At 43.9% G+C, this 16,126-nt stretch overlaps 1 protein-coding gene across 1 annotated transcript in view; it reads left to right on the forward strand.

The window, feature by feature from the left end:
• fcho1 (FCH and mu domain containing endocytic adaptor 1) overlaps positions 1-16,126 on the forward strand; it is a 253,690-nt gene that overhangs the window by 203,954 nt on the left and 33,610 nt on the right. The window contains exons 16-20 of the mRNA XM_084310518.1: positions 3,809-3,860; positions 8,122-8,246; positions 9,558-10,715; positions 13,151-13,257; positions 15,708-15,906. Coding sequence (XP_084166644.1) covers positions 3,809-3,860; positions 8,122-8,246; positions 9,558-10,715; positions 13,151-13,257; positions 15,708-15,906 — 1,641 coding nt within the window. The remainder of the gene's footprint in view (positions 1-3,808; positions 3,861-8,121; positions 8,247-9,557; positions 10,716-13,150; positions 13,258-15,707; positions 15,907-16,126) is intronic.

Raw genomic sequence — 16,126 nt, forward strand, 5'->3', positions numbered from 1 at the left:
CATCTGTATTAGATTCTGTCGCCCCACTAAAAATGAAAAAGAAGAAAACCAGAGCCTCGCCCTGGCTGAACTATAATGCGGTCAACAAAGAAAAAAGGAAATGTCGTGCAGCAGAGCGAAAATGGAGAAAAACAAAAACCACCATATGCTGTGATATATACAAAGATGCTTTAACTGCTTATAATAAAACCATCCGCTTAGCAAGGAAAGACTACTAATCTAAAATCATTACAGAAAACGCTGGAAACTCCAGAATCCTTTTTTCCACTATTAATGTACTACTCAACACTGCACCTACACCTCCTCAGTCATCAGTGGTTAAGTGTGAAGAACTTGCACTATTCTTTAACAACAAAATAACCTTGATCAGGGCCAGCATTACTCATGATGGAAATAAAGCTGATTGCAGCAAACCGTGCAATGTAACCATGAGAAGATTCACATGCATCACATTAGATGTACTCTCTCAGAATGTAACTCCTCCGCATCAGACATTGACCCTATACCTACAGCTTTCTTCAAACGGGTGTTTAATAGTGTTTCAAGCCCTGTGCTAGATATCATAAACACTTCCCTTAGAACTGGTATTTTCCCAGATGCCTTTAAAACAGCAGTTGTAAAGCCATTATTAAAAAAACCTAACTTGGATAGTAATGAAATGGCAAATTATCGTCCAATATCCAACCTACCATTCATTAGCAAAGTACTTGAAAAGATAGTTTCAGTTCAAATAAATTCCTTTCTTGAAGAAAACAACATCTTAGAAGAATTTCAGTCGGGATTCAGAAAATATCATAGCACTGAAACTGCCCTCACCAAAATAATCAGTGACCTCAGGCTAAACTCTGACGAGAATAAGATCTCCATCCTTATCCTGCTAGATCTCAGTGCAGCATTTGATACAATCGATCACGATATTCTAATCGATCGTCTTGAAAAGCTTGTCGGTTTCTCAGAACATGTGCTAGGCTGGTTCAAAACATACATCAGAGGGAGGAAATTCTATGTTAGACTAGGAGAGCACATGTCTGATATATACGACAACAACTATGGAGTTGCACAAGGGAGTTGCTTAGGTCCTTTACTCTTCCCCCTTTACATGTTACCGCTGGGTAATATCATCAGAGAACATAATGTAGATGTCCATAGCTATGCGGATGATACACAACTGTACATATCTGCTGAACCAAATTATACAGCGATTAGCTCCATTACAGACTGCTTACTGGCAATAAATAAATGGATGAGTAAGAACTTCCTGAAACTAAACGAGAACAAAACTGAAATTCTAATTATCGGCCCCAAAACTAAAAAAGAAACGTTAATAAAGAACCTGGGAGGACTAACCCCTTGGATCAAATCTGAGGTCACTAGTCTCGGGGTTATCATAGATTCAGAATTGAACTTCAATTCTCATATTAGCAAATTAACGAAAACATCGTTCTTCCTTCTCAGAAATATAGCAAAAGTACGACCATTTATTATCAGAACGATGCTGAGAAGCTAATTCATGCATTCATATATAGCCGGTTAGACTACTGTAATGCACTTTTCACAGGTCTCCCTAAGAAAACCACAGAGAGGCTTCAGCTAATCCAAAACTCCGCAGCCCGACTGCTAACTAGAACCAAAAGGAGAGAGCACATTAGTCCAGTCTTAGCTGCTTTACACTGGCTTCCTGTAACATTTAGAATTGACTTTAAGGTCCTTCTCCTTACATACAAAGCTCTAAATGTACAGGGACCTACATCACCAACACTCGAATAAATTACACGCCAGCAATAACACTGCGATCATCAGCTGCTGGACTACTAGAGGCTCCCAGAAACAGTCAAAAGAGGATCGGTAATGCAGCCTATCAACTATGCCCCAAAACTGTGGAACAAACTACCCCAAAACATCAGGGAAGCCAACTCGCTAGACATCTTCAAAAGACAGCTTAAAACCTATCTCTTTGCTCAGGCATTTCAATGACTTACCTGCACTATTCTTACCCTGCCTACTTTTATACACTGCCTATCAAATTCATGTGTCTGTTCTATGCTAATTTTATCTTATTTTATCTATTTTATCACACTTTTTACTTCTTACTATTTTATAATTTTTAGAATCATTATAAACAATTTTTATACTGAATTATTTACCATACCTTGCTACCTGTCTATCTTTTTTATGTTCGCTTATACCTGTATTTTTTACTGTTGTGAAGCACTTTGAACTGCAACCTCTGTATGAAAAGTGCTATACAAATAAAGTTATTATTATTAATATAACCTTAGTAGAAGCAGACCTTTACTCTGTGATAAGGATGATTAATATAACCTCAGTAGAAGCAGACCTTTACTCTGTGATAAGGATGATTAATATAACCTCAGTAGAAGCAGACCTTTACTCTGTGATAAGGATGATTAATATAACCTCAGTAGAAGCAGACCTTTACTCTGTGATAAGGATGATAAAGATGGTTAAACTATTGGTGTAGCAGGATCACCTAACTCTAGAGAATTGGTAAATGTACTGAATTTATATAGTGCTTTTATCCAAAGCGCTTTACAATTTGTGCCTCACATTCACCTATTCATTCACACACCGGTGAAGGCAACCATGCAAGGCGCCAACCTGCTTGTCTGGAGCAATTAGGGGTTCTGTGTCCTTAGAGGACTGTGTATGTGTAACTAGGATGGATATGATGACTGTGTATGTGTAACTAGGATGGATATGAGGACTGTGTATGTGTAACTAGGATGGATATGATGACTGTGTATGTGTAACTAGGAGGGATATGAGGACTGTGTATGTGTACCGGTAACTAGGATGGATATGAGGACTGTGTATGTGTAACTAGGAGGGATATGAGGACTGTATGTGTAACTAGGAGGGATATGATGACTGTGTATGTGTAACTAGGAGGGATATGAGGACTGTATGTGTAACTAGGAGGGATATGAGGACTGTATGTATAACTAGGATGGATATGAGGACTGTATGTGTAACTAACTACAGGGATATGATACTGTGTGTGTAACTAGGATGGATATGAGGACTGTATGTGTAACTAGGAGTAGGGGTGGGCAATATGACGATATTATATAAATATCGGGTACAGTTCATTAACGATACACTTTTTAAACGTATCGTGGACATCGTGATGTTTTGCACAAACCCTCATCCATACAGTATATATATGTGTGTATTTTTGGCTAAAGTGGATAGAAAACACAGTACTGTGCAAAAGTCTTAGGCACCCAAGAGTTTTTATATAAATTGACTTAGATGTTAATCATTTTCTTTCTGTATTAGTGTGTCATTAGACTACTCTTTTAAAATGTTTGAAACTTTTAATTTAATTATTTTTGAAAGCATCTTCATGGTTTAATGCAGACATATGTTGCAGGGACTATTATAATCATCATATTTGCCTGACCGTATCCATCAATGGGTTAAATCAAGCATTTTTAAGTGCTTTAGAGGAAATGTCAAAATATTGCAATATATATCGTGTATCGTGATAGAGCCAAAAAATATTGTGATATCATTTAGAGGCCGTATCGCCCAGCCCTAACTAGGAGGGATATGAGAACTGTATGTGTAACTAGGAGGGATATGAAAACTGTATGTAACTAGGAGGGATATGATAACTGTGTGTATATGTAACTAGGACGGATATGAGAATTGTGTATACTGTATGTAACTAGGACGGATATGAGAACTGTGTATACTGTATGTAACTAGGAGGGATATGCAAAAAGACTCACTTCAATTACCTTGTGTACAATGTTCTTCTTCTTTCTTTTCTCTCATTCTGTAGACACAGAGCAGGAGGGTCTATGCAGGTCTACCTCCAGTCCAGATCACAGCAGGTGAGATCTATGTCCCCCCCCCCCACACACACACACATCTCTCTGTCTGTCTCTCTCTCTCTCCTGCATTGGAGAACCTACTTTTCCCTCCAATCTGCCTGTTTTGGGTTGTTCACACTGAACCTAGCAAAGACTGCATAATGTCGTCATTGTGTCTGTGTTTGGACAAAAATGCTGTGATGTTGTGTTCCCAAGTCGGATAGATGCAGCGTGTTTCAGTTTGTGGTTCTTACATAGGTCTCCAAAGGTGCACACACGCAATGACAAATATGATCAATTTGACATGCATAACTCATGATATGAATAAATATTTGATATTTTCATTTATATTGCGCCCCCCCAGCTAACTTTTACATCGGTAAAGGGGCGCAGCCTTGGGAAAAAGAAGAAATTAATAGACAGGAGACAGGGAACCAGGCAGACGGAGAGACAGAGAACATAAGTACACCTCAGACACACAACACAACAGCAAACTAACTCAGTGATCATCTAGAGCGAAAATGTGGGTTTTAAGCAAGGCCTTAAAAGTCTGTAAGGGTGTCTTTTCATTAGGAACGGGTGCTCCACTCCATCCTCGCTCCGTCCTTGAGTGCGAACCCTCTCCCCCCTCTGGTTTGCGTACACACTGCAGTCTTGGTTCGCTCCCAGGCACAATTGAGGAGAGCAACTATCTATAGTCTATATATTTATGAATTAACCAAAACAGTTACATGGGACATTTTTGCTGTACCTCGGGAAGTAATGTACCAGACTTGGTGTTAAAAGGGAGCTTATTCCAGTGTCTGCGCCATCACTGCAAAAGCCCGGTGACCCCTTGTCACCAGTTTGTTGCGTGGGACCCTCAGACACAGTTGGTAATTCGATCTGAGGAACCTAGAGCTGACGGGTTGGACTAAGAGCTCTGGGGAGGACTGGGGAGATTCTGGTGCCTGAGACCAGCCTGGCAGCTGCATTTTGGACGTGCTGGAGGGGGTAGATGGTTTTGTCAGGAAGACCAGAGTAGAGGGAAGACGGCGTCTCGCCAGAGGTGTTTTGGGCGATGGAGAACTGGCTGTCTGAGCATTGATGTAGTGAGTGAGACAAACGGGGCGCTGGGTGTCAGTGGCGAGGGAGGGCAAAGATGAATTGAAGATCACAGCCTCATGGTCACAATCCACATGGGCCTTGGTAATGTCAACACCACTGATGGAGAGGCCAACAGAAAGGACAAGGTCTAGCGTATGTCCTCTTCTGTGGGTGGGGACAGAGACATGTTGAGTTAGACCAAAGGATGGATCATCAGGTCTATGAACTCAGTCTCAAAAGCCCTGGTGGGATTGTCGACATGGATGTTATAATCGCCAAGGAACAGCAACCTATCATGGCTGGGGATGGTCTGTTAGGAAATCTGAGAACTGGGGTATAAAGTTCTTAGTCTCCTTAAAGAACCTGCTGTCTGTTGGGCGGTAGAATATAATAACCAGGAGGGGGTCAGCTGAGCTTAACCAGCTGAGCTTCAACACTGGTGTAAAAGGGGCATTTCAGCAGAGAACAGGTGTATTTGTCCTTGTACACAAAGGCCACGCCCTCCTGTATTACTGCACCTCTGGGTGCTGCTGTGGAGTCTCCTGTCTTACTGCACCTCGGGGTGCTGCTGTGGAGTCTCCTGTCTTACTGCACCTCGGGGTGCTGCTGTGGAGTCTCCTGTATTACTGCACCTCTGGGTGCTGCTGTGGAGTCTCCTGTCTTACTGCACCTCGGGGTGCTGCTGTGGAGTCTCCTGTCTTACTGCACCTCGGGGTGCTGCTGTGGAGTCTCCTGTCTTACTGCACCTCGGGGTGCTGCTGTGGAGTCTCCTGTCTTACTGCACCTTGGGGTGCTGCTGTGGAACATCTCTGGTGCTGTGGAACATCTCTGGTGCTGTGGAACATCTCGGGGTGCTGTGGAACATCTCGGGGTGCTGTGGAACATCTTGGGGTGCTGTGGAACATCTCGGGGGGGGCTGTGGAACATCTCTGGGTGCTGTGGAACATCTTTGGGTGCTGTGGAACATCTCGGGGTGCTGTGGAACATCTTTGGGGGCTGTGGAACATCTCGGGGGGCTGTGGAACATCTCTGGGTGCTGTGGAACATCTTTGGGTGCTGTGGAACATCTCGGGGTGCTGTGGAACATCTTTGGGGGCTGTGGAACATCTCGGGGTGCTGTGGAACATCTCGGGGGGCTGTGAAACATCTCGGGGTGCTGTGGAACATCTCGGGGTGCTGTGGAACATCTCGGGGGGCTGTGGAACATCTCGGGGTGCTGTGGAACATCTCGGGGTGCTGTGGAACATCTCGGGGTGCTGTGGAACATCTCGGGGTGTTGTGGAACATCTCGGGGTGTTGTGGAACATCTCGGGGGGGCTGTGGAACATCTCGGGGTGCTGTGGAACATCTCGGGGTGCTGTGGAATCTCCAGCCAGCCGGGCAGAGTTCTATAAGTGCAGAGAAATCCCCAGGGACCTGCCATGTTTCTGTGATTGCAAAGAAAAAGTTGCACAAAACGGATTACTTTTCCTTCACGGATCGCGCATTCAGCAGCCGGGTTTTCATGGAGGATCCACTTGCCGACGCGATGGGGCTTGACATCTGCAAACGCTGGTTTCTTGGCCGGATTTTGGGAGCGGAGTAACGGTGGGGACATTTGAGAAGCCTGCTGTTTGCGTTTGGACGCTAACCCCGCTCTCCTACCTCGGCAACCCCTACCCCTGCCCACATTTGGCGGTGGTAATGTCAAGCCCTGCAGTGCTTGCAAGATTATAGGTTCGGAGAGTCGAGATCTGAGTGTAATCTTTAAGTGTATTGTGCTCCGTTTTGGCTAAATTGTCCAATGCATTCTAACGAATGAAAGACAAAGACAATTGAAATATGATGTTATGTGTGGGGTCCACAACCGTTTAAATATCGGTTAGGATTTGGAATATCTTCTAGTGTGTGCCAGGCATTACCCCTGCCCTCATTAAACATTATGTCACATAGTCTACAGTTTCCATGTCCCAAAAATTGCTTTATCTGAAAGTAGATGATGCAATGTTACTGCTTTTTCTCGATACTGGTGTATGACTCCAGGGCAGCCAGTTGATGTTTTTGTGCATCTTCTCAGGTTGCATATTATTTGAATTAGACATAAAGCATGTAGCCTATTATTATTGTTGTTGTTGTTGTTGTTGTTGTTGTTGTTGTTGTTGTTGTTGTTGTTAGTATTATTATTGTTATATCATGTGGTCTATCCCACCTTTCATGTGACAACTGAAGGATAAACAAAGCAATATTCCTGTGGGTTGGTGGTGTTGGGATAGTGGCATGGGGCAGCACTCCACTTGTGAAAATAGCTGTGGTTATGATATTACCTACAAGCTAACCCCTACAGAATTAACCACATCATCAAAATGCCACCCCCTATCCCATGACGCCGGGCAGAGAGAGAGAGAAAGAGAGGGGGGGAGAAGAGAGAGAGAGAGAGAGAGAGACCCAGACCCAGCAGGAGGTCTTATGATTACACACCCACACATCCACCACAACCCCTCATTACTTACCTCTCCTGGTTCTATTCTTCTGTTTCTCTCTCCCCTTTCCTTCTTTTCTTCCCTCCATTATTTTTTTTCTACCATCCACAGTTACTACTCCTCTCGTTCTCTCTTTCATTCCATCTCTCTTCCCCCCTCTCCCTTTCTCTCTTTCTTTCCATCTCTCTTCTCTCTATCTCCCTCTCTCTTTCTTTCATTCCATCTCTTTCCCCCTCTTCTTTTCTTCTCTCTCTTCTCCCGCTCTCTCTTTCATTCCATATCTCTTCCCCATCTCTCTCTTCTCTCTCTCTCCCTCACTCAGTCCTTTTCTTCACTTCTCCTCTGCCTCTCCTACCTCACTTTCTCTCACTCCCTCACTTCTTCTCTTTCCTCTCTCCTCCCTGCCCTCATCATCCTTCCATTACTTTGTCCTCCTGCCTCTCTACCTGCTATCTATATCTATCTATCTATCTATCTATCTATCTATCTATCTATCTATCTATCTATCTATCTATCTATCTATCTATCTATCTATCTATCTATCTATCTATCTATCTATCTATCTATCTATCTATCTATCTATCTATCTCCATCCTGTCTGTATGTCCTTCTCTTCCCCCGTCCCGTAGAGGCAGTGTCAACGTGTGCATTGTTTTTATGTTTTTAACTGTTTTAATAATATAAATATGATATCTTATCTTGTGTCTCAAGTCAACTCACCTCACCCCAATCTGTAGGCTGAGTTCTACCGCGTCCGGTTCAGACAGTCTGTTCGGACCTCCCCTGGAGTCGGCCTTCAAGTCCAACAGCTTCGCTGGCCGGGAGCAGCTCAGAGAACAGAACGCCTTCAGACCCTCTGAATGTAAGTCCTACTACAAGATACAAGATGCCTTTATTGCCACACAACCAGGTATGATGAAGAATAAGAAAACATTGACATTTTGCATTATTTGAAGGGAGGTGAGAGGGGGAAAGGGGGCGATGACATAGGATTTGAAACCACGATGCCCAAACAATCATCTTAAAGGAACAGTAATTTTGGCCCTATTTCTTGCCAATGATGTTGTCAATCAGTAAGTGTTAAGAGCCAGGCTAGGGGTATTCAGCTTAGCAATCCAAGCTCTAGTCATGACATTGGCGCATAGTAGTGAGGAAAAGACGGGAAAGCCGAACAAAAGGGTCGGTTTAAAACTTTTCAGTGAACGGAGAAATAATTCTGGGTTAGCTCACCAGATTCTGCAAGGCCTCCGGGCGAGCACTGTCTCTGGGCCCTCCTGGGACGGCGGGCCGTGGTGGTGGTTTTCCACTTCATGGGTCTTCCTTACGTCGGGTTGCTGCTCATGGCACCGGCGTCTCACGTCATTACCGCTCCGTCATTGTGTCACCAGCTTCACCCGTCCCAAACACCAGCTGACCTTCATCTGTGATCAGTTTCTGCTTCCAGCAAACACATTATGCACTCATTCCCACACATTTATCAATCAAACTTAACCCATGTATTTCATCTTCAATGAAAACCAGTTTAGACTAAGGGTGACACAAAGGAAGGAAAAATAGATGATGAAAGTAGAGAAACCCCTCCTATTCCTCTCACTTCTAACAATAGAGTATTTTCTCAGCAGAATCCATGCTGTTCTCTAGATAACTGCAGCTCCGGCTAATTGGCCATAAACTAATGCAAAAGATCCGTGATCCTACAGGCCCTGAAATCAACACCCACATTTACTGTGGATTCACTTTGGAGTTGGTTTCAGCTTCAGGGCTTTTAGAGACCTGACTTTGCACTAGTTTGTGGCTAACTAGCCAGAGCAGCAGATATCCAGTATGAAGAAAAGTGTGCATTGTGCTGAGAAAGGATCAGTGAAGTACCGTAAGTAGGAAACAGGGCCAGGGGTCCTTTTAAAGGAACAGTTTATTCTGTTTAAAAAGCATCCCTGATTTGTCACCAACAGAATTTCACTCAGCATTGCTAACAATTTCCAATAGATTGAAACGATCCCCATTTGTGACGAATCATAGTGAAGTGTTACTTTGATGTTTTATGTTTTTATACTCTGTTATGACTTAGAGCATCTATACCATCTTGTATCTTTTTGGTATGTTCCTCACTGGTTATTATCATATGGATGAGTGAATAATGATGTAATATCTCTGTAATATCTCGTTCTTCCAGATGCTGCCTTCTCCTCCGACTCCTCCTCCCCTGAGAACGTGGAGGACTCTGGTCTGGACTCCCCTTCCCATCAGCCCCTGGGGCCCTCCTCTGAGCCCTCGCCCGAGCCGTCGGGTTGGGCGGCGTGGCCCCCCGCTCCCCAGACTAAAGAGCAGACTCAGACCCTGGGTCGACCCACGGATCCCTTCCTCTCTGCCTTCCGCGACCCCTCGCCCGGGTGCGGCCCCCACACCAAGGAGGACCCCGCGGCCGTCTGGTCGGTGGCCCCGTCCCGCTCCCCTCGGGCCCCGCTGGACATGGACCCCTCGGCCCTCGGCTTCCCAGCCTTCGCCCAGTCACTGCCCCCGTCCGAGGTGGAGGCCTCGGTGTGGAACTGTAAACACATCCCCCCCGAAGACCCTTTCCTGGCCGTCTTCGAGAGGACGGTCACCCAGGACACCCTGCCCCCGCCAGACTCCTGGGCGCCCCTGCCACCGCGCCCGTCCCGGGAAGGCAGGGGGATGGAGCTACGAGGGGAGCCCTTCACCATCACCCTGTCTGACAACACTAAGACTCTCCCCGCCCCTTCCTCCTCCTCCTCTTCCTCCAATCGTAAAGACAGGGAGAGGAAGCGAGACCGCAGTGTCCCGCCTCCGGTGACTCCCGACGACCCGTTCGCCATCACGATGATTGGCAGCCCCACTCACCAGTCGACCATGGCTGCTGTAGCGGCTGGGATCCCGCCTTCCCACAGTAGCGGAGGTGTTGGTGGTGGTAACAGGCTGGCTCCCAGCACCAGCACCAGTTCCAACTCACTACCCACAGCCCAGCCTAAGAAAGAACTGGTCCACTGGAACTCTGTCCACAACCCCTTCAGCGAGGGGGGCACCCCCGGCTCACACGGAGCCCAGGCTCTGAGCGCCTCCACGGGGCAGGAGGGAGGAGGAGGAGGAGGTAGTAGAGTAGAAGGAGGAGGAGTAGGAGTAGGAGGGGGTAGAGTAGAAGGAGGAGAGAGAGAGAGGAGGAAGCATCGATCCTCAGAGAACGAGCCTCGTAGGAATGCCAAGCCCCTCACAAGGCATTCTGGGCCTCAGGAGGACCTTTGTTTCTCGACAGATAAAGACCAAGACTGCCTGGATCTGAACACACAGCTGCCCTGCAGCATGGCCTCTCACAAGGGTACTGGGCTTTAATAAAACTGCTCTGCATGCAAATGGCTTGCTTCTTATTAGTCATACAACATATAATATGTAGTCTTCTGGGCCAAATGAAGCTCCACATGTTTGCTGATGATAAGATATCTGAAGTGATGAAGTATTTCATTCATGTTTTTGTAATGAAGATATGACTATATATATCATCAACAACAATAACCCCATATAACCCCATTCTCCATTGACTGCTACTCCATAGTAGAATTGGACACGAAAGGTGAAAATGTCACCTGTCTGTACAGGAAGGTGATGATTTATATTCTCTTTGAACCATCGGGGACGGGACAACATATCACACAGAAGTCAACTTAAATATCATACTGTGTTTGAGGATTCTGATGGAAAGTCCACTGTACAACTAAAATCCCATTTAAGTCTTATTCAAATGCTAACTTGTTGTAGAGAACTTTGGATAAAAGCGTCAGCTAAATGACTAAATGTATTGAGGGGGCATTGGTCTCTGATTTGTTATCGGGAAGGAAAGACAAAATTATTTCACGAATGGGCACTTAGGGGTTTCAGACTTTAGGCAGCCATTGATTGCAAAGGATGTGCAAGTAAATTTTTAAAGGGATAGTGCGGATATTTGGATATTAAAGTGGTATGAAATATTTGTTACTTAGTTTTGGCCAGGCAGCAGACGGGGTCTTGAAACAAAACGGTGTTAATCCACAACATGGAGACAAAGGTTTACTTTTAACCATCCACAACAGAAAACAGCAGTCCTCTCCTCGTGCATTTCTCAATCCTAATTATTCTCTTTTCTCTTCTTCAGCACCAAATCGAGATAAAACGTCTTTACATGCACATTAATATTCCAATATTATTCCGTCGTATGTCACAGCCATATACCGTTTACAGTAGCTGGGATTGTACATATCATAGCACATATCCTAACTGACTATGATATCTGAGATATGCTGATATTAGCCGGGATACTAGGGCTGCAGGGACGTGCACAGGACTTTAGAGGGGCAGGTGCTCAAAGGCTGAAAAGGGCACTGTGCCCTATGTGCGTGCAAAGCGAGCCCGATTTTTGGGGGGCCTTTTTGGGTGGGGGCCCCCTTTTTTTGGTGGGGGGGGGGGGGGGGGGGGGTTTGGTGATCAAATATTGAATATTGAACTATAATAATCAGTGCAGGAGCTCACTTATCCTTGATGTGCAAAGGTAAAAAAAAAAAAAAATGGCATAAAAAGGGCACTTTTTTATTAGGCACAAAAGGGCAGGTGCTCGAGCACCCTTTGGGCTCTATGTGTGCACGTGCCTGTAGGGCTGCATGTATAAACACCTTCTCACTATTGCTTTCTCGTCTGTGTGTGAGTTAAGATGAGATAAGATATTCCTTTATTAATCCCCCTGGGAGAAGTCATAGCAGCGTGGGGGAGGGGAGGTACAGGTATGGGCAGGGTAATGGGAGACGGACATAAATATATGCAATAAAATCTGAATATAGAAATATGAGAAGAATAAACAATATAATTAACTCTGACTTTATAAAATATAATATAACTTTATAAAATATAATATAAAAAGTTATGTTTCCATGGTAGTGCTGGCCTGGCAATATTTTGTTTACTCATAAAATGGTAAATGTTAATCACAATCACAATACACAGAACTTCACAGGAAAATAACAAAAACAATAATAATACAGAATATAACAATTTATAAATTATAAAGACAAAACGAAAAGAAAACTGAGTTCAACCTTTTTAAATTCAAAATTCCAGGGGTACTATCTAATAGATGACCAAATAGCGAAGAACTAGCTAAATAGCTGCCCTCCAATAAAATCCCTAGTTAAATTCAAGACATCACAAAAGACAAGACATTTCCTCATGTAAGTAATAATAAAAAATTTGATAAAAAAAAAATGGTAAATGGTGCATTTATATTTTATACAAAGCGCTTTACAATGCCAACCTGCTCATCGGGAGCAATTAGGGGTTAAGTGTCTTGCTCAAGGATACTTCGATATGCTGCCCGGGAGGAGTGGGAATCGAGCCGGGAACCTCCGGATTACCAGATGACTGCTCTACCTGCCGAGCCACTGTCGCCCCTATATTCATGTATAGGAGCATATAATAATTTGTAATATATAATTAGTCAAATAATTTTTAATATAATACTATAATTTGGAAATACATGTTAACACCTGTCTATGACATTAAAGGAATAGTTCAGATTTTTGGACCCCAGCCCTATTTGCTACCAAATAACGACGTTGATTTTCTCTGCACAGTCCATGCTGTTCCTCATCCTAGCTCCGTCTGCTTGGCCACAAACCAATGCAAGGTCAATGGGGTTCAAGCTCCTGTCTGTACAAGCTGACTGAAGACAACTGAAACATGTCATTTAGCTTCTGCCGTGTCTCTCTTTAACCGTGTCTTTCTCTGCAGGTTCTAAGCACAGCTTCAGACAGGACAGCGCGGAGCTGTTAGTGGCTGCTCCTCCCCGGCCGACCAGGGCCAAGAGGACCTCAGGCCGTCTGACTGGCTGTGAGAGAGTGAGTATGTCTTATACTCTCTGCTCTTAATGTCATGTCTGCTGCAAGCAGCTGGTTGTTTGTTGGTATTTATGAACCGACACGTGGACCTCAGGCCGGCTGTGAGAGAGTGAGTATCCAAGGCTGGGTACAAGTTATTACTTTAGAATGTTACAAAATGCCTGTGCTCTTCTCAAATTCATCTGAGTAAGAATGGCAGTACTAATGCAGGATAGATGCAGCAAAGATGCATGTGCAAATGTAGAAACAGCCATTTACAGGTGATTAAACTGGGTACAAATTATACAAATGAGTACTACTGAGTGTTGTGCTAATCGGATGTATGTACAGAGTTGTAGTATATGTATATGTAGTAATATGTGGGCATACTGTCAATGTATGCAACCTTTTTGCATCAGAAGCTCATGTCGTCAGCTAGGCCTGCCTACTTGCCGCATTCACATTAGATCGACGAGTAATATAATCTACTGGAGTGTTTTCAGATTTCTAGTAAAGGTGCTATAGATGACATTCAACCACTAGATGTCGCACTAGAGCACCAGCATGTCATTTATCCAATCGGGTGCATTCCACATGGGGGAATGGGAAGTAGGGAGGGGATACATGCCTGCAACATCTAAACAACATTCATTTTGGACCCTCAAACTTTTTGTGGAGAAAAGCTATATTTTTATTCCACACCTTTCTAAAACCCAAAGTAATTAGCAATTTATTATACTTTATACTTATAGCACGAGTCTGGTCTCTTTTGAAAGGTAACATTCTGAAGTGTCTTACACAATAACGAAAAATCACTTTGAGTGCTAATGAAATAGAGTAACAGTGAACACACTGAAGTAAAAGTTTCTCTTTATTGGTTGCCAGATGCCTGTTTTTAAGTTCCAGCTGAGAGGTAGGAGCTAGAAAATATAACTGTTCCATAGCCTGAAGTCTTATGTAGTACAGGTCCAAAGTTTATAAAAATCCCACAAAAGATTTGTGTTGCACAAAGGTTTTTGTAATGTGTGTACCGGTAAAGATTCTGCGTGATTATCCAAAATGGCCGTCCACTTCCATTCATTCAGACGCACGAGTCAAAACAAAGAGCTTGTTCTCTTCTTCTGCCCCTTTCTCCTTGCAATCAGCGCTCATCTAGGGCCACTTTCGGAGCAGACGCTCGTTGGCTACAACGGTGGTCAATCAGTTTCGCCATCAGCGATAACTGTTCAGTTCAGGACCGTTTACAAACAATGTATTGGTTGATCGGCGAAAAATGCAGCCCGGAGCCGGCAGACAAGCGCAAAGCCGGCCATCCGATAAAATAAATAATAATAAAAAAAAAAAATGTATATTACATACATTTTTTATCTATAGCATCTTTAACACATTGAGTGCCAACGACGAGATTAGTCGTCTTAACTCTCCATGCGTTGAGTGCCAATGACGAGTTTTCTCGTTTTTTTCTCGTTATTTCTTTTATTAGCAATATCCATTAATTTTTCATCCATCCAGCCTGACGTTATCATTGGGAATGGCTCTGAGCTCGAAAAGAGCAAATACCGCCGCCTATCATCTCCCGGATAATATTGCACATCATTGGATTGGATTGGCTAAAAAAGTGCATCGAAAAAATAACTCCGGTCCACGTTTTACTTCTGGGGCATGCATCTGAATACTATTGCATTGACTGAGGGGACTGGAAGAAGCGTTGATTATCTGTTTCGGAGTATAACGTTGGATCAATAAACGTGATCGATATTTGGAATGGCGATCAGGAATTGGATTAATCTTTTTGCAGAACATCTAATGTGAGGTAAGGACTCTTATGTTACCAGTTCTGGGTTAATCAGATGTTTTTTTCACAGCGATCACAACGTGTGTGTGTGCGTAACGCTAACGCTAAGCACAGCATAGATAATCGATTTTTCAGCCCGCTTCTCTAGCGTGCATAAATACACATATACTATAGATAATCTAGCGTTTATTTGAAAACTATTCATAAATCAGCCAAAAAATTACAACGTGTTTTGTGTATTCCACTAAAGGGCTATTATCGCGGAATTTCTCTGAAATTACTAGAACTCTCCGAAACTATACTCGTATTCAAAACGGTATAAAAAGGAAATGTACCAATGAAAAAACAATCCGTTTCGTACATGTTGACTGCAAGCAAGTCATTGATAAGCGAGGGGTGTTTTAGACCCATAGCCATAATTTAAGATATAGTTTAAGCGTTCGCAAATATCCCCGACCTCCCATTGACTAAAGCGCTGGCACGGAAGGGGTTATCTGGGCATAGGGGCATGGCTCTCAATGTGTTAAGTTTTGATATGTATAATTGAAAAATAAATTGTGGGCATACGGAAAATGACTACTTTGTGCCTGCGTACCACGTGGACTACACCACTGGACACTGTCCTCCTATTTCCACTAAGTGATTCTAACTTACCTCCTCTCCCTATGTGTTCCAGTCCAGGTCACTGTGCTCCTCGCCCCTCCCGGAGCCCAGTCCTCCTCTCACCTCCTCCTCCTCCTCCAGCCCCAGTGAGTGGGGGCCCCAGGCCAGGGACTCAGACTGGGGGGCCCAGAACCCTCAAGCCCCGAGCCCCGCCAGGGGAGGACAGGCCTCTCCACTGCCATACCAGCACCAGGAGCACCCACAGAGACACTGTTAGTTATCACAACATCATATAATATACAATTATAATACCATAGCATAATGATAACACAACAATATCAATGATCTAACTTATTATTTTGTAACTTATATGTTTGGTATTTAGCTAATGTTATTCAGAGTGACTTGTAAAGTTATTTATTTATGTTATTTGTTTCAAACCTTTATTTACTCAGGGTAGACTCTTTTTCAGCAATGCCCTGCTTCACACTC

The sequence above is a fragment of the Notolepis coatsorum genome, assembly GCF_963971535.1.
Source record: "Notolepis coatsorum genome assembly, chromosome: 3".
Lineage (NCBI taxonomy): Eukaryota > Metazoa > Chordata > Actinopteri > Aulopiformes > Paralepididae > Notolepis > Notolepis coatsorum.